Consider the following 22,076-nt stretch of genomic DNA (forward strand, 5'->3'; position numbering starts at 1 on the left):
CTGGAAAAATAATTCCATACACATGCAGGCCAAATTTTGGTACATTTTTGATGCAAAAAAGTTAAAGTTATTGTAGTGTCTCTTCCTTTCCCATTTGTCATCCTTTCCTACTTTCTGTGTCCTCTTTTGTCAGGGATCTGGTAATTCTAGTCAAGCAGAACCAAAATGTCCCATCCAGGTGTTGACTGGTTCATTCATTACGTTATCTTCATTGATGGATTGGTAGAAACATTTCTGATTCAACTGAAATAGGAGATGGTGCCTACTGTGCAATTTGAGTTTCATATCTGATCTTCTTGGCTGTAGTTATTTGCTGCTTCATTATGTCTACTACTTGCTTGATCTTTCTTGTTTCTAGGTATTTCTTGAACAGGTATTCTTAGGAAACAAGGAAGATCAAGGGAGCACTTGAAATATTATAATATACAGAGTAAAATCACAGCTGCCAGTTCTTTAACTGGCATTAACCTTCATACATATCAAATTCTTCCCAATTCCCCACAATGATCCAGAAATACTATTTAGAATGTTTCTTGTAGGTGTATTACAGGTTGGGGTGATGGTGAAGTTTTAGTGTGATGTTTTGGATATTTAATTAATACTGTATATCCCTTACATATTTAATTAATTGGATCTATGTTATAGAATTTAGAGCCTCTTGAATGAAGTTTATATCTAGATATATATTAAAGTTCAAGGTGTTTTTGACACTGAAAGCAGAATGCAATTGCATTCAGTATGTTTATAATTTAGCTACTTTCCAAAATAAAAGAGTTTTCATAAGTGAAAAACTTTAAAATTCCAAGCTGAAATGGCATGGAGCTGAGCTCTAGCATTTTATCCCTATTAATGCTGCCTAACGTCAGACAAATTTAAGCAAAGCACCAAGACTGGAGAACATTCCATGCAGTTGGCTTCCCATTAAAGGTCAAGATATGTCTAAATTAATGGTTTAATGATTGTATAACTAGATGTTGCTAAAGAAACCATATTTAATCCCTAAACTGTTCTTTTCTGACGAGATTGTTATGCTATCTTCCAACAATAGTATAGTACTACAGGAGTTATTCAGAGCCACTCTACAAAGATCAGTTCCCCCGTTAATAAGAAATGATGCTCACAAGCTTACAATTAAATGTTACTTTTAATAGGAAGTAAAAGGGGATGTGCATAATCTTTAGAGATCCAATAACTTGATTGTTCATCTATTTTTTTCCACTTTCTGAACATCTCTTCAAGAGTAAAATGATTCACAATGCTTTTAAACAGAAGAGAAGGCAAGTTACTGGACAGTCCTTATTAAAGCATACAAATGACAAAAGCCTTTAGAGGCCCAGAGATTGAAACTATAAGATTACAAGCATTTAAAGACACCTAGTTTTGAAATACTTGCAGCTGTATTCATCAGATCAGTTTGACTTTCAACAAAATATAGGTAGGATGCAATCTGATTTCTTCATAAATACTTTCACTAGATTGGAGAGTTTACATTTTCTTCATTGGCATTAAAAAGTGCTCAATTCACAAAAAGGGATACATCAAACCAAAACATGCAAAGACAGCTGTTTGCTTTTCCTTTTCAAAAAAGCTTTACTATAACCCAATCTTAAAGTAAGCAGTAATTAGGCTATCTGGCATTTGCTCCAACTGTTTCCTATGTGTATATAGTCACTCTATTTATTACTTACTATGAAAGGAGCAAAGGGATAGGGATAGGAAAAGTTCTCTCAAATCAATGATCAAGAATCTAAAACAATAAGTGGTTTAAATCTAGCACTTCAGCAAGAAATAATGGGCATCCTGTAAAAATTAGATACATCTGAAGCAGCAAAACCCCACCACCTACTATTTTTGGCATATGTTTTTAATGTTACTCAAATATATTTTCTCTTAAATTTATGAAGCCGTCATCCAGTGTTACCATGAAATACAGACTGTTGATCCTAGGTAGTCTTTTCTATCTCCAAGACCCAATGTTATTTAAAAAGAAACGAAAGCAGGGCACCACGCTAATTTTGGGACCTAGTATACTAAAGAAGTGAAAATTGGGGTGGGGGGGCATGAACTTATAGTTTTTATAGAAGAAAGGAACTAAATATCTGCAAAAAAAGCTAATTTTTGGTGTATAGTATTTTACATTTTGATCTGCTTCATCTGCTGATTTAGAACAGATGTGCTTGTCTTTTCCTGTATCCTTTCTATATTTTCCTCTCTTCTCCCATTTCCCTCTCCCCTTCCCCCTTCCACCAAGTATCATGGATATGAGCCCAAGTATCCCAGACAATCCAGTGAGTAGCTAGTGTAATGCACTGGTGTGATGTGTGAGATTTTAAAAGTCTCTTCTTTTCAATCTTCATCAAAGTTCTGCTGTAGAAGGAAGTTGGCTGCCAAATTTTCATTCTTCTCACATGCAAAATATGCTTGTATCACAAGTCCTTCAGGAAATCCTAGGGCCTTTAACTATACGAAAGAAAAGACTATTAGAATTCACATTTATAGCATAAGCTTCCTTGTCAAACCAAATATTAAAGATTAGTATTTTAAATAAGTTAGCAATATCAGTCCTGATGCATGACACAATTGTTGCGGATACAAATTTGTTACACTAAAATCTTGATATGGCTAAACTGCATTGAATGGGCTAAACTGCATTGAATGCTGAGCCTGAAACAGAGTTGACTATGCAAAAATTATTCAAATATATTGATTACATTTATGAATTTGAAAACCAAGAATAAACAAGTTCATCTTTCAACTAAACCTTTCAGTTCAGGATCCTAGTTTAGCAGCAAATTGCTAGGCCTGTTTAAGTATAAATGATATTAAGATTATACATACAACAAATAACCACAGCTTACTTTTCTATCATTTCAAAACTGTATAAAAATGCTCTGTGTAGAGAAGAATCATATTTATGCAATAACATCCGAAATAATAACTTCATTTTCATTCATTAATTGTGAGAACAATTAATCAGTGGAACAGCCTGCCTCCAGAAGCAGTAAATGCTCCAACACTGGAAGTTTTTAAGAAGAGACTGGACAGCCATTTGTCCGAAATGGTGTAGGGTTTCCTGCCTGAGCAGGGAGTTGGACTAGATGACCTCCAAGGTCCCTTCCAACTTTACTACTATTATTATTTTCTACTTTGAAATATTGGAATACAGGTTTAAAATAATTTGAGGGAAACAATTTATGCACTGTACATGAATTCAGCCTGAGCAAATACAAAAAACCTTCATACTATCAAACAAATGCTATGGAAGTTAACATGAAACAAAATCATGAACTTGTAATCAGTTGGGATATACGACACATATAATTGCATATTGTAAGTAATAGGCAAGAGGTACATATTCTCCTAATTTTAATATTTATTTTCCGCCTTTATTATTTTTATAAGTAACTCAAAGCAGTGAATATACAAAATATCTCCTCCTATTTTCCCCACAACCATCCTGTGAGCTGGGCTGGACTGAAAATATGTGACTGGCTCAAGGTGATTCAGCTGGCTTTTATGTCTAAGGTGGGAGTAGAACTCATAGATTCCTGGTTTCTAGCCTGGCGCCTTAACCACTTTTTCTAATGTACTTCAAATGCTGGAGAAAAGAAATCTACTAAATATTATTCATTTTATAAGGATAGCAGAAGAAATTGAAAAGATATGTTGTTAACCCCCCCCCCACACACACACACACACATACCAAAACCCCACAGCCCACTCACATGTAGATTTTGGCTATGTAAGGATTACTCAATCTCTGAACTTAAGAAACTGAGAGAAAATTGGGGTTGTGAGTAAAGAAAAATGTTCAACTCACCCTTTCTATAGCTTCTTTTTCCTGAGGTGTTACTTGAATATAGTTCATGTGACGGCTTCCAGCTTCAGCTACCCCGCCTCCACTTCCACTGCCACCACTTCCTTGTCCTGATTCTTGAACAGGTTCGTTTAACATCTGAATGAAATGCTCTTGATGTTGGCTTATTTGCTATGGTGCATGGGAGGACAAAAGCAAATAATATACTGAAATAAAGACTGCCTCTCCTGATTACATCTGCCTGTCCCACCAGATCCAGCAGAGAGGATATGATGCAGGTCCCATCGGCTAGGGCAGCGGTTCTCAACGTTTGTGTGACGGCGACCCCCGTCACACAAACGTCATGTGCATGCGCAGCACCGCCCCCAGGCGCGGCGCGCATGCGCAGCACCGCCCCCAGGCGCGGCGCGCATGCGCAGCACCGCCCCCAGGCGCGGCGCGCATGCGCAGCACCGCCCATGTGCGGTGCGCATGTGCGGCGGCACCCCCATGCGCAGCACGCATGCGCGGCGCTGCCCCCGGAGGCACGCCGCCCCCCCATGCGCGGCACGTATGCACAGCACCGCTCCCGGAGGGGAGAAAATGGCGGATCGCCGCCTTTGGCGACCCCCGAAAAATGGTCGATCGACCCCAAATGGGGTCGCGACCCATAGGTTGAGAACCGCTGGGCTAGGGAGTTTCACCTAGCAGCTCCTAGGTAGTGGGCCTTTTCAGGTGTGTTCCCCACATCTTTATCTCTCTTAACTTTCTGGAAGTCCCTCAAGACCTGGTTGTGTCATCAGTCCTGGAGACCCCAAGCGACTGGTAAAAAATTGACATGACTCCAGGGTAATTAACACCTGCTCTTCGCCTAATATTTTTAAATTATTGTTGCTTTTATCATTTTAAAGTTTTTAATACTATTAATAATGTGTACATATCATTTTTAACACTGCTGTATGCTGTCCAGAATCATTTGTTTATGAGATGGGCAGACAACACATAAATATGATAAAGAAATATGTATTCCTATTTACCTTAAACAAACATTATTTCCATTTGAACTATAAATGATAAAATACAAGCCAACAGAAACCAAATAGTAGTAACAGATATACCTATAATCAGTAATGGTGAACCTTTTAGAGACCGAGTGCCCAAACTGCAACCCCAAACCCACTTATGTGGGCGTGGCCAATTGGGTAGGTGTGGCCACTTGGGTGGGCGTGGCTGCCGTGGTAACGGCAAACTGGATGGGGCTAAAAAAAGTTCAATCAATCAATTCCAACTTTGCGAGATCTTTTTTTTCCCTGCGAGTTGAAATTGATTGATTGATTGAACTCTTTTTTTTTGTACATGCGGCGGAGGCCTAAAGGAAAAAGGTTTTATAAAACCCAGCTGAAGGCCTAGGACTGGGGCAATGGTGCGCGTGCCCACAGAGAAGGCTCTGTATGCCACCTGTGGCACGCATGCCCTAGGTTCGCCACCACGGGCCTATATGGTAAATTATTACACTGAGAGACCTTTATAACTCACTTCATTTAATTCATTTTATTCTTTCCTCATCTGACACTGGTTTTTAAAAGAATGTGAAACTACAGAAGAGAACTCGATATGATTTAAAAGTCACCTGCAATAATTGAGGATTTTCCCGTCCTATTTGTTGTAATAATGCGGGCAAAAGCGATGGATTCTGCTGAATAATTTGTCTCATCTGCTGGAACTGAGGCTGATTTCGTAAAAATTCAAGAGGATGTCCTGAAAGAGGAGGTACGTTTTGAACAAGATTGTACGCAAAAGGCGAGCCTTTCTCAAAAGCTTTTACAGGACTCATGCTAGAGCCCAGTATTAATTTTTACCACGGTTACTAATGATAGGAAAGGGTAGATTTGTTTATCTGTCTGCCTAGAACAGCTTCATGCGAAAATGTATGATAGAATGGTACAGAAATCTGAACTACAAAGCCAAAAAGTTTTATAAACCTTGATGCAACATTCTACAAATAAATAAAAAAGCCCGCCAACCTATAAGAAGAACTATCAATAGAGATATTTGCAGAATTATACTTAACAAAAGAAAATGCCTTAAGGGCTATTTTGCAAACCATTTCTCTAGTGAGTCAGACTGAGACTTGTAGAAATGGCTATCTTACCTCCTGTAGAGCTAGTGGTAGTAGTAGTGGTAGTTGCTGCAGCAGCAGCAGCTACTGCTGAAGATGGAGAAGCCGCAGTGCTGGCTGCTTGAGGGGGGTCAGCCATACCTTGACTCTCCCTATCTCCAGGGATACCCTAAAATGAACATAGCCTTTATGATTTCGATACATCCATGAAGTCTAAGGACTGAGATCGAATGAAAGGAATAATTCTTTACTGTTAACAATTTTTTTAAAAAATCTGCCATCTGTTTTGTTACTTCTGCTGAAATAAGAACATTTAAATGTGTAAATGAACTTAGCCTATATCACGTAGCCTGTCATTAGAGATTATGAAATTGTCTAAAACAGTGTTTCTCAATCTCAGCAACTTTAAGATGTGTGGACAGCAACTCCCTGTGTCGCGGGGGAATTCTGGGAGCTGAGTCCACACATCTTAAAAGTTGCTGAGGTTGAGAAACACTAGTCTAAAATCCTAAAATCAGATTGAGTACATATATTCTCGGAGTCTTCCATTCAGAAAGAAATTTAACAAATGCAAGAAATGCAAACCCTCATTGAATAGTTTTGCTAAGAGAACACCGAAACAGCTAAGCTCTTTTTATATTGATATATATGTATCTCTTAATGTTATTAATCTTTTTGCAGTTCAAACGGAGGCACCAAGAACAGCTATACTGACAAAGAAATTAAACCAATTTGTGTTCAGTTTTCATTAAAGAAGAAAGTTCATTACTCAGTCATTACTTTATCTCTTATGTCTCTACATCTCGCCTTCCCATAAAAAAGGTGTCATGATCAGACTTAATTGTAGAAGGAAGAGCAAATCATGAAATAACAAGAAACAGACTCACCATTAAAAGATACTCCACTGCTCTGTCAGGATTGTTGAAGCTGGCTCTCAATGCAGCAATTACCTGCTCTCTTTCATATCCCATTGACATAATCTCAGTCACCATATTTTCATACGACTGACCTGTCACTTAAAGGTTAAGAGAATAGATAAGATATATGCAAATTTTGAAGAAAGTAGGGAGAAAATAACCGATTGGCATATTCTGTCAAGAAAATAACAGTACAACAGGGTTTGCATTAGTTATTCATTATAGCAATCTAGGTGACGTGTTATTTTCTGCTATTCAAGTTTACTATATTAATAAAAATAATTCATCTCTCATTTCGATTTCTTCTTTACCAAAGCCACATATGTATTAGTTGCAATAATCTATGTCTCACTTTAAATAGTTATAATCAAAAATAAAAACTGATTCCCTAGATAAAAAACAAATTATCCTTTTTTTCTTTTTGCTGTTTTTATAATAAAACTCCTTTCCTGATTAATCATTAAGTTTGTATTACAGTCACTAATCTGTACCTTTTTAAAAATAATTAAAAACAGTATCAGAGCTTGAACTTGATCAATAATAACTGAGGATAGATCTGTAGTGTTAATACTAATTGAGGGAAACAAAGAGGTGACTATGACCTTTAAGAATTCTCAACCATATATAAAAAGGTTTTTTTTAAAAAAAGCATAAAAGCCACAATATGCTTCAGCTGTCACACTCCATCATTTCACAGTAATCCATCAGGGCTCCCATTTATTTTACCAACTCTATTCAGGTCTAATCAGGAATATTATATAGAAGGGTGGGAAATCTTACTTAGCCTAAGGGTTATATTCTTTCACAGATGACTTTCCAGAGACCACATATTAGTAGTAAGCATTGCTGTGCTGTGACAATCATCAAGATTATGTTTCCCTGCTGGCCCTTACACTTCTATTTCTAACTCTTACAAGCAAACTTAGGAACAAAAGACAATTTTCAGATTATTATTTTTTTTGGGGGGGGGATTCAGGGAAATCAAGTAAGTTGAACTGACTAGAACCAGTTTAGCAGAAAAAGAAGTGGAATAGAATGGACACAGAAGAGGCTGAGAAGACAGCTGATACTGACAGATAGTTCCCCCCTATGTTTTTTTAAAATTACTGCAGATCTTATCCTGGAGAAATGCTGAATTGTAGCAGAAGATTTGAAAAGGAAAAACTCTCAAGTAAATGTTGTTAACTGGACTAGCATATTCTAATATAAAAACAACCAACCAGAAACCAGTATTCAAATAGCCTGATTAAAATAGTTCAACCAAACATTTAAAAAAAATGCCCATCCCCTCTGCTGCATCATTCAATTGATATACGCTTGGAAATAAATTGTATATAAAATGTACAGACATCCATTCTTATAAAGACTGATCTTATATCAACACTGGCAGCTGGGGTGGAAAGTAAGAACATCTGATTGGACTACAATTCAGAATTGCTTCTTTGAATAGATTGCTTTCTTTTAAATCTACTAAGACATGTTTTATCACAAGATACCAAACAGTAACAGCTTAGAGAAATGATTCAGGTTAGAACAATTTGCAAGTAACTCAGAAATTCGGAAAGTTTAGCACATAGTTTGAAAATCTATATGGCTTTTTTGTCTTCATGAATAATTTAGTACTGAAAACCGATTTATTTGATTATTATGATAACCCATTCTAATCTGGAGACTCTGGCTTGTGTACAACAGAGTAAAAATATAGAATAAAAACAGAAATATATACAACTGACAGAAATCCCTCAAAGAAAAGTATGCAATCCACTTCCCTTTTACATTATTCCTTAGCCTTTCACATAGAAATCCAAGACATATAGGTAACTTGTGGCATGGAAAATAAAAATATTATTAAGAAGCAACTGGCATCTTAAAATTATAGTAGCAGAGACGGGGAGAGGAAAATGATGGTAGCGAATATTTTTTTTACAAATGAGCCACTGAACTATCAGGAAATACTTACCAAGTGCACTTGTAGCATCCTCAAAAAGATTTGATCGAGAAATATCTCCTATTGAACTGCATTGGAACAAAACAAACATATTTAATACCTGTCCTATGAGTTAAGATATTTTTCTTATTAAAAATTTGCTAATAAAGAATCTAAAGTGACTTAAAAATTGTATAATAAAAACCAAGCTTCACTGGCATACATTTCATTTTTACCAGAGCTTAAGGTTGGAATCAACGAGCAACACAAAAGTAAGACACAGAACAGTACAAAGTAGACATTTAGGAATTACAACTTACTTGAGTTTTAATCATGTCCACATTGTGTGAACTTGAGCATGGTTCTTTATTTAAAATAAACACACTTTTATTGTTGTCTATTGAAAATGACTTAGCAGAAACTAGTAATACTTTCCAAATTAATACTGACAAGCATCCATCTGGCTACCATTTCAGAAAAATAAAATTCATAGTACATTAATTTGCAAACCACTGAAATGCAGATATTGCAGACCCAGCTAATAAAACTGTTCTCTTTTTTACTACTGGCAAAGCTGCACCAATGCGAGACATCTGGATCAGGATCAGGACTTTTCTGCCAGAGGTGGCCAGATATGATTGCCTGTTTGCTAAATTGGATAGCTGAGACAAAAAAGGAGGCTGTCTAAATACCAGCCACCTTGCTGTTGAGAGAGAGGGGTCAGGAGGGAGGGAGGGATATGGGAAGCCTAAGGAGATCTCACATTAATACAGTTCTATCAATTGCCTGACTAGCTGCTGACAACACAAGGTGACATGGGCTTAGCAAGAGCCAGAAGGGCAGTCAGTTGGATCCAGGAGATAATTTACACTGCAATATAGGATGGCATTTTATGCTTTCTCCTTACAAGATCCTCTCTGAATCCCACTGTATTTAGTTAAGGCAGCAGCCTAGAATTATGTGCCAGAGTTTTTAATTTTATTTAACACATGGCAAAAATGTTAAGAAGGACATCACAATTACATTCTGTTTTTATATAATTTAATGCTATATTATTACTGAATGATTTTTTCCCCTAGAAAACTGCTGAGAATTGTATGACTGTGAAGTGTATGGTTATGACCATTTACAAGTCTAATACACAATTACAATACTGTGCCCACCTGAGCAACTCAGAGTTGCAGTCTCTTAATAATAAATCTGTATATATGTTAAAAGGCAACCAAGAGCCGCCATGTGTATGTACAGTGTGGCTTCAACAGCTAAAACTTTACACCACAAAAGCTTTAAAAAGACACAGAGTGTAAAAATACATCGGTATGTGATACTGCCTTTCAGATATTTACTGTGTTAAACAGCCTAAGACTATAATTCCCTTTCGGTTGCAAATTGTTTTTAATATTCACTGCATTTAGTCTGAATGTGAACGAGAAGCAAAAGTCCGATTTCCAATGTTCTGCAATACCTTTCTGTAGATGTTGGGCTGGTGGCTGGTGGTGTTTCTACTGGTTTGTCTGCTGGTTTTTCTTCTACAGTAGCACTTACAGGTGCAGATTCACACGCTGCTGCTGTAGCTGGTATTGAAGCAGTGGGTGCAGATACTGAAACTTGTGCAGGAACAGGAGTAGGGACTAGTTTCGGCACAGCAGCAGGTGTTGTAGAAGTAACCGTAGTGGTGGTATCATTTGACTGCTGTGCTGTAGTTGGAGATGGAGCAGCTGCCGCTTTGGGCTATAAAGATGAAAGAATTAGGTCTTTCTCCAAGTTCATCTAAAAGTTACCTCTTTATTACAGTTTGAATTGCTTCATGTGAACGGTGCACAGCTTCTCACCTGCATTTACAGTAGTTTTTTTCTCCAGTAGAAACAGGTTTGAACTAATAATTCAATGAGTCAACCATTTCTCTGAACATGCCCCTCAAAACTGTAAATCAGACAAGGCAGACTGAAGGCCCAGCAAAGCTCTTCCAAGGCCTTCCTAAATTCTTCTATAATATGTACATGTCCTGAAGCCTCAAAGCGGCTTCAATAGGCTTTTAATCGGTTGCTTTGCTACTTGAAAAAGTAAATCTATACTCAGCTCATTATGATTTCCATAAACCCAATAAGAGAATTAGGTAAGCATATCTAAGTGATTAATGCTGCATGTCACAATACAGATACTAGTGATATTACCTAGCATGGGAAGAGAACATTTAGAACTATTCGTAATATTGCAGTATCACGACCTACAGTGCAATCATTCATCAATAAACAGATTAATGTTAAACAAATAACACACACACACACACACACACACACACACACACACATATATTGTGTCTAGTCTTTAATGAAAGCATGGTACACACTTTTGCTCTGTTTGAAATCCTCAGGAATAACCATCTTTCTAAAGGGGTAACCAAAGTTACAATTTATGAAGACAATTAGATGTGAGTTGAAGCAGTTTTCACCTATTACAGAAAATATTTTGGCTGTCCCCATTGAAATCTACACTTCATAAAATGGGTTTATGGAACTGAAGCCCAGTCCAACAACAACACAAAAAGTTATCAGATTTTAGAAAAAAACTTGTTGATATTCAGGACGCTGAGAAGGACTACAAAAATATGGCCTTCATCAATACAAGATAAAACAGAGAGTGTATAAGTCGAGATGCTGCCCATCTTGCTATCCAGTTTTTACTCCTCATAGGAGTACTTATTAAAGTACAATATTCCAGAATGGAACAAAGAACTCCAAGGTAAATACAGAATGCTTCTGACTGCCTAATATCAATGTTCATGAGTTTCTCATAAGCAAAGCTTAGAACAAGACGTAAGAATACCAAGATGAAAACCACTATTCTTCAGGAAGCACAACACCAAAGTGACCGAAGACCTCCTGGATGATCCAGCAACAGCTTGTCAACAGATCAAATGAAAGGGGAATTTCTGGCACTAATGGGGAAGGTTATGTATTAAAAAAAAAAACAGAACACTGACATAAAATAATTTCACCTCATAAACATTCACTTTCAGAATAAAACAGAATAGCAGAAATATCACCGTTTGGAGCTGCTCTGCAACTTCAGAAATTGGTCAATTTTCAATAATCAAGGAACAATGAATTCTAAATTATATCAGCATATTCTATAGGAGAATGTTAGATACCTGTCTATCAGTCTAAAGATAAATAAACATGGATCACGCAACACAATGATCCTAAATGCATCAGTAAATTTAGAATATAGCTGAAGCCAAAGAAAGTTCATGTTTTGGTATAACCAATTCAAATCCCTAACATTAACCAAACTAAAATGTTCTCAGGTGACCTGAAGTGAGCAGTTCATGTAAGATAGCTCAAAAGGATCAATAAGTGCAGGGAGTTCTGCAAATGGGCCAAAATCCCTCCAGGTCAATATTGTCTATTGATGAAAAGATTCAAGAAACATTTGGTTGAATCATTACTGCTAAAGAATATATATATTCTTTATATTATTATTATATTTAAACCTAAAACTTCATATATATTTTTTTCCAACAAAGGCAATGAATGTTTAATTTGGCACCACAACAAATCTGAGTGGCTTACAAAAGCAAAAACCAAATATAACCATACAAAAATAAATTTCAAATTTCAAATCATTACATTACACAACTTCTAATATTGATATCCCTTGGTCTGAGATGCAGATAAACAACTGGGTATTTTCTTCATATTGATAATACTTTGGGTACAGTACTCCAGAGTGTTGAATAATCTCCCAGCAGTCTCAAGTAAGTGTTAAACAGAATTCTGCTAGGGCAGGGATGGCGAACCTTTTAGAGACCGAGTGACCAAACTGCAACCCAAAACCCACTTATGCATCGTCGGGTGCCGGATGGGTATGGCCCATTGGCTGGGTGTTGCCAATTGGGATGTGTGGCCTATTGGTAGGTGTGGCTACGATGGTAATGACAGACTGGGTCGGACTAAAAAGTTCAATCAATCAATACCAACTTTGCAAGATCTTTTTTTTTCCTGCGAGAAGTTGAAATTGACTGATGGACTGAACCTTTTTTTTTTTTTTTGCACACAGCAGCGGAGGCCTAAAGCGAAAAAGTTTTATAAAACCCAGCTGAAGGCTTAGGACTGGGGCGATGGCACGCGTGCCCACAGAGAGGGCTCTGAGTGCCGCCTCTGGCACCCGTGCCATAGGTTTGCCACCACTGTGCTAGGGTATCTAGGTCTAGTTATATACCGGAGTACCCCAGGGTTCAACCTCTCAAACGTATGGCATGCTGAATGCAATCCTTCAGAAAGGTTTAGAAGAGTGTTTCTCAACCTTGACACTTTTAAGGCATGTGGACTTCAACTCCCAGAATTCCACAGTCAGCAGTGCCTTCTGTTTAACTAGAATTTCTTATTAATTAACAGAGTTTCTATGAAGCTCTGATGATACTGTAGATCACAATATAGAAAGAGAACCCAAAGTTCACAAACTTTCACCACTGTAAGACAATTTAGTAGTCCACAAAACAGTCTGTAGCAAGATTCTTTACTAATCAAGAATGTGTCCAGAAAAACAATTAAGGTTAACAACAAAACAGTTATCTACAAATAAAAGTATAAAAAAATAACTTACTTTTGTTACCATAACCACCACAAAATTCTTTTCATCAATTTTGTATTCATTAAGAGCAGTATCATCATTAAGTATTTTACCTGGAAAATTAAAAAAGATGTCATATGTCAGCTTTCTTTAACATCAAATATCTTCATGTCAATACAATGATTTACTCATTCTATGTAGAAATCTAGATGTGGAATCAAACAGCACTAATTATTTAAATCTGATTAACTATTTAATTATTGATAGATTTATGTCCTTTTTGTTTTGCACAACTCAAGGCAACATCCATTAATGCTCCCTCCTATATTCCCCATAACCACACCCTGTGCAGTGCATTCCGCTCAGAGAAATTTCAAGTTTCAATTGCTATTATCACATATTAAATAGAAAGACTTTCCCAGATGACATTATTTATACAGAACTACCAAAATTGTTATTAATCAATTACTCTGACTTCATGCTATGCCTCTTTGTACGTATGACTTATCGGCTAGGATAATTTTGGATACAGAGTTAGTGCTCTTTAAGACAAATATACAGCTGTAGCCTGCCTAATGTATTGTAGGCACAGAGCATCCCCATGTATGTGACCAACAGTCCAGCAACTTGTCCTATTTCATCTCGCCACATATTAAGAAGGACACATGAATTTCTCCTCAGGTTTTACCAAAAATAAACAAATTGGTCCAAACCAAATTCAAAGGACAATATCCCAACTTCAAGAGGTAAAACAACTGCGGCTGCTGGAATAGGTTAAAAAAAAACTCTTACCATCTAATGCTATTTAAAACAGCTCATTCCAAGATTATTTTCCTAAGGAAATATTCAAAATACATGTGCTTCATTCTGATTTTTTTAGGGGCATTTCAGGCTCAAAACAGGAGGGGTGAGATTAGTATTTTTTTTTTTTGGAAGCATAATTTACAGGAAATATAGGAATATAGGACATGTATTTTATTAACGATTGGTAATTATTTGCGAAAATATTTTCATTGTGCTCTTTGGGAGAATACATGTCAACTCCTCATTGCTATTGCTATTCCCATTCAGATAGGGAATGGGTGTGGAAAAAGTATTTTGGTTACAAAGATGGAAAAATTAGAGATAAAATAAAATCTAAATAACTTCATAGTTAATGGATTAGATTTTATCTACTCAAAAGAAAAACTAGGATTAAATTGTATGTCATTCACAGAATATTATTAATTACATACTGCTTCTCTAACCATCCACACACACATCCCCATAAAATGTCATAATTGCATTACCTGCATATATTAATTTTTGGCCAGCTACTGGAAAAGCATCTTTTCCCTTTTCTAATTCAATCTTCTCTTTCAATGCTTTCACCTATAATAAATATTTTTAGTTAAAAGAAGTTGAGTAGCTTTCATATAAAGCATTAGGGTAATAAACACTTTATTTTCAAAATGCCAGCAAACACTTGATATTTTCTGTGGTAGCTTAACAGTAATCCAGTTGTGACCTACGGTATCTATGGAAAGACTATATTTTGCAAGATAAAATTAAGTATTAGAAACAAAGCTTTCCAACTTCAAATCCATATACAGTAAGCCCCCCTCCCAAAAAATTGTTAATCCTTAAAAGATTGGTCAGCTTGGTAAAGTTTGGTGAAGTCCCCCATATTACTGCACCTCAGAAAGGCAAGTGTGTACTGACAAGGAGACCCCAGCCTGTGGTCCCTGGGTGTATCTCTCTCACATGCACTGCTGCTCCTCCCTCGGCTTACTCCTTGCTCCTCTCCTCACACTCTGGCAGGCCATCCCAGTGTTGGAGGGTTTTTGTTCGGTCTCTGCTGATTTAAAATAAATCACTATAGCCCAGGGAACCCCTAGTGACCTTTCCAGGAATCCTATAACCTCAGCTGAGAAACGAATTATATGGTCCCAGAAAGAGGAGGGCAGTGGCTCCCGTGGTTAGGATGCTGTGTTGGTGGTTAGCGAGCCTACATTTGAGACCCAAGTGCTGTTGCATGGCGGGGTGAGCTCTCGTCATTTGCTCCAGCTCCTTGACAGCCACATGAAAGGAGTCCAACAGGCATCCTCAGGGCAACAGTGATATTACCAGCTAATCCTTTCAACCCAGAAGAGCCTTAAAATGGGTGCCTCTGACACAAATGGGATGGAGGGGGAGGGATCCCAGAAAAAATATATAGATAGTCATTTGTCATCAGTTGCTTAAAAACTATTCAACATTACAATAGCCCCAGGAGTGCTTTACGGTCCCTTTTGCCTGTTATATAAATGTTTGCAGCATCCTGTAGTCATATGAGGATAATTGGTGACTTTTTTGCCAGTTTTCAGCAAAAACATCGTTCAAGTATAACAATATAGTGATTTGCTTAATGGCCTTCCCCAAAAATGTTGTAAAATTAGGTCTATTCACGTGAGTGCCTCAACATAGGACCAGAAATCTGGTGCCAATTGCAGTCGTAAGTCAAGCTTTACCTGTAGCTGATTTAAAAAGCTGCATATAGGCATTATATCGGTGTTCCAAGGCATCTTTTTTTTGCTTGCAAATTTGAACCACCATACAGCCCAAGTATTTATGTGCAGATGGGTAATTATTTTTATAGATTGCCATTATTATTAAGCAATTGTGATCGCCAGTATTCCAAGGACTTTTTCACAACCATTATTCCCAAGGCAGATATTTCCTATCTGGATGATTTGTATTTCCTAAATGAAGAACTATATGTTATTTATGTTATATTTTGTTCTCTAAATAGGAATCATTCCACCAGATGAAAAGAGGCACTACTTTTTGGAAATTATATTTTATCTTATTTTTCAGACCTCAACAATTAAAAAAGGACACTCTGTCTAAAAAGAAGTAGAAAGCAAAACAAAAACAACCCCCCCCCAACCCTTAAATTCTCCAGGTGAGAAATATGCTGATTATTTGGTCATTTGAAGTTCCAATCTCCCTAAACACTACTATTCAGTTAAATACTGTTTATAAAAATTATACTTGTAAATGCATAGTCTAAAGGAAAGGAGATTCAAAATCTGCAGTTACTGACAAATCTGGGGGAAAAAACTAAATCATTTCAGTGGTTCCTATTATTTCCATGTGTTTTATACAACCGCTTTAAAGCTACATTTGGCAATTCCAGGCAATTAAAACTGAATCAATCACTAGAAGTGAAAAAAGAACCTACAAATAAAGGCTTGCTAAAGTTGATTAATGATCTAATTAATGACCTAATTAACAAAAGATAAAATTCAGCAGAGATTAAGCAACATTTATCCTATACACTTGAAAAAACGATGCGGGATGGAGACTTGAAACCATAAATATTCACTAATGCAAGATAATGATTGCTGAAGAGACATGATAAAATCCTAGTGCCAAAGAAATCAAGTTACCAACACTACCAGAAAGTCTTCAAAAAGCTGCAGGTGTTTTGTCTCCAAATATTCCAGTTATGATTCTTTCATTTTTCCAAACCCAAACAAAGGTACCAATTCAGTTTGCCATAATTTTCTAAGTACTACAAAAAAAGTAGACTTTTGTTCTGTTGGGACATAAAACTGTTGAATTTTGCATTACTGGAATAAAATCCAAATAGAAATATTTTATAAATAGCTTTAAATCCTTCACTTAACTTTTTACTAATATTCTATGGAATCCCAGGAATTCTCAAACTTTGTGGTACTAAGTCCACCTAAAACAATAAACAAATCTGTATGAATCCCCATGAATAAAACTAACGATTTAATTGGAGATAGGGAAGGTAAGAAATAAGCAAAAGCAGTCCCTGACTCACAACCATAATTGAACCTGGAACTTTAGTTGTAAATTGTGCTGGTCATTAAGCAGGTCACGATGTAACTGCATCCCATTTTATGTCCTTTTGTTACAGCTGTCATTAAGTGAATATAGCAGTCATTCATCAAAAGTGGCAGTCATTAGAGAATGCAGCATTGTTTATTTTATTAATTAATTAAACTCGCTGGAGGTAAATCTAAGCCACTTCAATTAAAATGCACTATAAAACATTAAAACAAGGATCTTAGTTTAAAATTCAATTGAGCGAACCCACTGTATTTGCTGCAAACCCAGGTCCAATTTCTGACAAAAACACATAGATTGTAGTCAGATGACTACAGAATGTTGCAAATGGCCATAAATGTAGGCTGGCATCATGAAACCACAACTTGGTTTTAAGTAGCTTTGGAGCAGGTTCATTGTAACTTTGACCAGTGACTGGTCATAAGTAAAGAACTACCTGTATTCTGATTAATTTTAATAATTATATTTCAATTTATGTATTACAGAACTCAAAATGTGTAATTAGCGTGCAGCAGGCTGACACAAAATCAGAACAAATCATGGAACAAGTTTTAACAGTGTGCCCATGTTCCCAGTAGAGAACTCGTCAGGTTTTTTATTTCCTTCCTTCTTGGCTTAGACCAGGGGTAGCAACCCTGGCTCTTTTATGACTCATGGACTTCAACTCCCAGAATTCCTGAGCCAGCCATGCTGGCTCAGGAATTCTGGGAATTGAAGTCCACGAGTCATAAAAGAGCCAAGGTTGCCTACCGCGGGCTTAGACTATCATCTGTGGATGATGTACTACTACTGCTGGTACTACTACTTGAAGGCATCCTGGAAATACCAGTGCTGTAAATTAGCCTTAAATGTTTTTTAAAAACCTACAAACCAAAATTTATGTACCCTTGCAAAGAAATTGGCATGAAGTCACCATGAAATCAATTTGACTAGAAGGAAACATTACTTTTTTAATTAGCAATTTTATTATAAATGTACTTGAAATTAAGACAGGAACTTGGTAAATTGTTCATTTTTATTTTATATTTTATGTATAGTTGAAAATGGATCAATAGAATTATTGAGCTTTTTAAAAAAGGCAATAATTTACCTTGAACCACACAATGAGTTCTGTAGAATAAAAACACAATTGTGCCTCATATTCCAGAATGAAGTATTAATAAAAATATGCTCCCAGACACAAATTTTAATTTATGAGGAAAACAAAGGACACTCAACAAGAAAAAAATCCTTTCATAGACTACAATATTTGTTTCAATACAATTTAAACCACCTCCCCAAATAATGAAGTCATAAATGTAGTTATTAAATTCTAGAAAATGTGTAATTTGACATATACAGAAAATATATGTGAGCATACATTAGTTGAAAATTATTTATAATCTGTTAAACAATACTGGAAAAATTGTACAGGGTCATACTTCACAACAGAAGCTTCTAATTAATAGATCACAATACTCTACTAAGCCTGGCATGAAGCATTAAAAATACAACTGTAGTACTTGGCCCACTATTTAGGATATTTGCTAAGATAATGTAAATGTGAAATCAGGACTGAGGAGATTCAGGTTCATGAGACTTAATGAGTGGCTCTGGGAAATTACTAATTCTCTCTGAATAGTTGTCCATAGATATGAGACGGATATGTAAACACAATGCATCAACATTTCAACAGATTTTGCTGAAATTAAATTTCCTGGGTTTAATTGAAATCCCACTAACTGCAAAGTAATTTTGCAATTTGTGTAACATTTTGCAAAATGTACTTTCTTGCTGACATTTGCTAGAATTTCAAATATCACTTTTGGAACAGAAACCGAGGACTAGGGGAGGGAGGGAGGTGTGTGTGTGTGTGTGTGTGTGTGTGTGTGTGTGTGTGTGTGTAAGCATCTTTCTAAAGTTTTTAATGAAGCTGTATCTATACACAATTGCAACATTTTAAACAAACTTGTCCTTGCCCAGAAAGAGATACAAGCATTGTGAACAAGTGAATGGTTAAACATAGATAAGCTGAATGTAGTAGTAAATTAAAGCATCTTTATCTGCCAAACTCCAGCTATTGATACAAAATACCCAATGTAAAATAAAGAACATATTAAACCAGTGGTTCTCAACCTGTGGGTCGGGACCCCATTTGGGGTCGAATGACCATTTCACGGGGGTCGCCAAACAAGGCTGTCCGCCATTTTTTTCCCTCTTTTCTTTGGCCACGCCCCTGGCACCCGGTGATGTATAAGTGGTTGGGGGTCACCACAACATGGGGAACTGTATTATGGGGTCACGGCATTAAAGGTTGAGAACCACTGTATTAAACCATATGCTTTTGTGTTTAAATAACACAAATAACTTTGAATAGCTTGTTAGCACCAGAAGTCAGACTTAGTAGTTGAAAATCCCAAAGTTCAACAGAGTTTAAAACAGAGTTTAAACTTCAACCATTGCTTATCTCATTTTTTCACAAATATAAAATTGCCTACCAGACAACAGAAAAACTCTACTAGTGAGAACTGAGATACACTAATACTTCCCAATCTTCTTTCTGAACGAACTCACTTTGGGGAAAAAATGGTATCATTAAAGCTATTAATAATAATTTATTAAACTTCTATGCTGTCTGATTTTGACTCACAAATTACAAATCAAATCATAAAAGATAAAAAAATAAAGATAACAAGCACAATGAAGCAACTGGTCTCATTCTCTCTCCCTGATGGCATGGGTGAAGAGCCAGTTCTTCACAGCTCTTTTAAACAACAGAGTGGGGGCCATCTGGTACTCAGGGAGAACTCTGTTTCAAAGGGCAGGCACTACAACACATAAAAGAGTGCTTCCAGGGTCCTGAGAGATGAGATTGTTTAATTGAAGAAAATTGGAGTGCACCAACCTTGCAGCATCAAATCAGCCAGGCAGATGTTACGGGAAACAGGCGGTCCCTTAAGTAACCAGGCCTATGCCATGGCTAAGAAATTATCCTCTGCTATTCAGATTTGCCAATAAGCTTTAGCTCCAAAAGCTCCATTTAGTGCATCTAGTACAGGTAGCCCTCAATTTACAACCACAACTGAGCCCAAAATTTGTTCTTGAAACATTTGTTAAGTGAGTTTTGCCTCATTTTACGACCTTTTTTGCCACAGATGTTAAGTGAATCATTGGAGTTGATAAATTAGTAATCTGGTGGTTAAATGAGCCTGGCTTCCCCATTGACTTTGCTTGTCAGAAGGTCACAAAAGGTAGATGACATGACCTTGGGATACAACAATGATCATAAATATGAACCAGTTGCCACGCCTCTGAATTTTGATCACACGATCACGGGGATGCTGCAAAGATTGTAACTGTGAAAAACGGTCATCACTCTTTTTCAGTGCCGTTATAACTTTGAACAGTCACTAAACGAACTGTTGCAAATCGAGGACTACCTGTATATTCTCAGGCTCCACCTGAACAGTGCCAGAATAAAAGGGCTAAGTATGAATAAACCAAAGGATGATTTTAATACTATCTGACTCATGAGCTGGGGATGAGATAAAGGAACATCATGAGGACAGGGCAGCTGAATGACAGCTCACTAAATGAACTGTTGTTAAGCTACCTGTATAAAGATACTTTACTTCTCCCAGATCTCAGCAGAATGTTTACTGCAGCATAAACCGTCAGTTTACCTCCAATCCACACACTGTACCTACAGTATTTCGATGCGTGGTGTCCTTTACCTGTCCGACGCAAAACGCTCTCCTGGCGGAAGACACCCTTTAACCTTTAGGAGAGAAAGCTGGCCTATCTTCTGCCCACCTTTCACGCATCACAGCCTATCACCAGCATACCTTGGCGGAGGGAGGGGGGAGAGAGCGTGCGCGCGGGTCCCACGCGCATTTACACCCCCGCCCTCCTCGAAATAACGCAGAGTCATGGCAAAGTCCTAGTCTAGGACACCGCAGGAGCCACTCGGCGAACTCCTTCCTCCCGTCGTCGTTGGCACACAGGGGGAGGACAAGGGAGGGGGGGAGGAATGGTGGAGAACGTTCAGTTTAAACGTCACTTCCCACGGGGGGGGGAGAAGGATGAGCAGGCGAGGAGATTCGTCCCCTTCCCCGAAAGGCTCCAAAGCTGCGCCAAGGCCTGGCGCCAAAGAGGAAGCCGCAACCTCGGACCGCCCGGGAGGCCTGGCGGACGTGCCCCCTTGTTCTTTTCTCTCAGAAAGACCAGTTCTCCTCTCCCTCTCTCGCGCGTGCTGTCCTTTGAGGCCCTCCACGATTCCAGGGCCTCTCGCTGTCCCTTCGCTGATAGGGCCCCAACTTTTCGCGGCAGAACTTCCCACACCGCTGCGGAAAATGGGCCTCGGAATCCCGCGCCTCCGAATGTGGGGCTTCCACCCGCCAGAGCCCCCCACCACCACACGCACATGCACACACACCAGCTCAGAGCTCCAGCCCGACCTCTCGCCCCTTTCCCTCAGGCCGTACCGTCTCGCCGCAGTCGATATCTATCTTGAAGGTTTGCTGCTGCAGGGTCTTCAGAGTGATTTGCATGGCGGCGGCTGGCCTCTAGGTCCCGGCGGAACCTACCCCCGCAGCGGCCTCAAGACTGGGTGGCGGTAGCGACAGTTTCCCCCCACCCCCCCGGATCCTCTCAGCGCTCCGGCCTAGCTTGGCTTAGACTACGGTGAGAGAAAGGGGGAGGGTCGGGGGAGGGGCCAAACCAGAGCAAATACCGTATTCTCGCGCACCGAGGGGGCGGGCGTTAACCCACTTCTCGCGCGCCGCTCGCGGCCCTAAAGGCAACGGTTGCTCCCGCCGGCGCCGCCGTCGAGGTGACGGTGATGACGCAATAGCCTCGTGACCGCCCGCCCAAGCCCCAGGTGAAAGGCTGGAAAGAGCGCGGGGAGTGCGCAAGTGCCAGCAAGAAAAA

The 22,076-nt window shown here is 38.2% G+C and overlaps 1 protein-coding gene across 1 annotated transcript; it reads right to left on the bottom strand.

Moving 5' to 3' along the window:
• Window positions 1–1,125: 1,125 nt before the first annotated feature.
• RAD23B (RAD23 homolog B, nucleotide excision repair protein) lies at window positions 1,126–21,915 on the bottom strand. The gene is made up of 10 exons (XM_039339092.1): window positions 21,632–21,915; window positions 14,621–14,702; window positions 13,365–13,444; window positions 10,225–10,490; window positions 8,793–8,848; window positions 6,803–6,930; window positions 5,949–6,084; window positions 5,427–5,554; window positions 3,821–3,988; window positions 1,126–2,460 (listed from the first exon to the last, which is right to left on the bottom strand). The coding sequence occupies exons 1-10, from the start codon at window positions 21,695–21,697 to the stop codon at window positions 2,347–2,349; spliced, it is 1,224 nt and encodes a 407-aa protein (XP_039195026.1). The 5' UTR covers window positions 21,698–21,915; the 3' UTR covers window positions 1,126–2,346.
• Between the last annotated feature and the right edge of the window lie 161 nt (window positions 21,916–22,076).

Source organism: Crotalus tigris, unplaced genomic scaffold (genome assembly GCF_016545835.1).
Source record: "Crotalus tigris isolate CLP2741 ecotype Arizona unplaced genomic scaffold, ASM1654583v1 scf7180000017729.2337069, whole genome shotgun sequence".
Classification (NCBI taxonomy): Eukaryota; Metazoa; Chordata; class Lepidosauria; order Squamata; family Viperidae; genus Crotalus; species Crotalus tigris.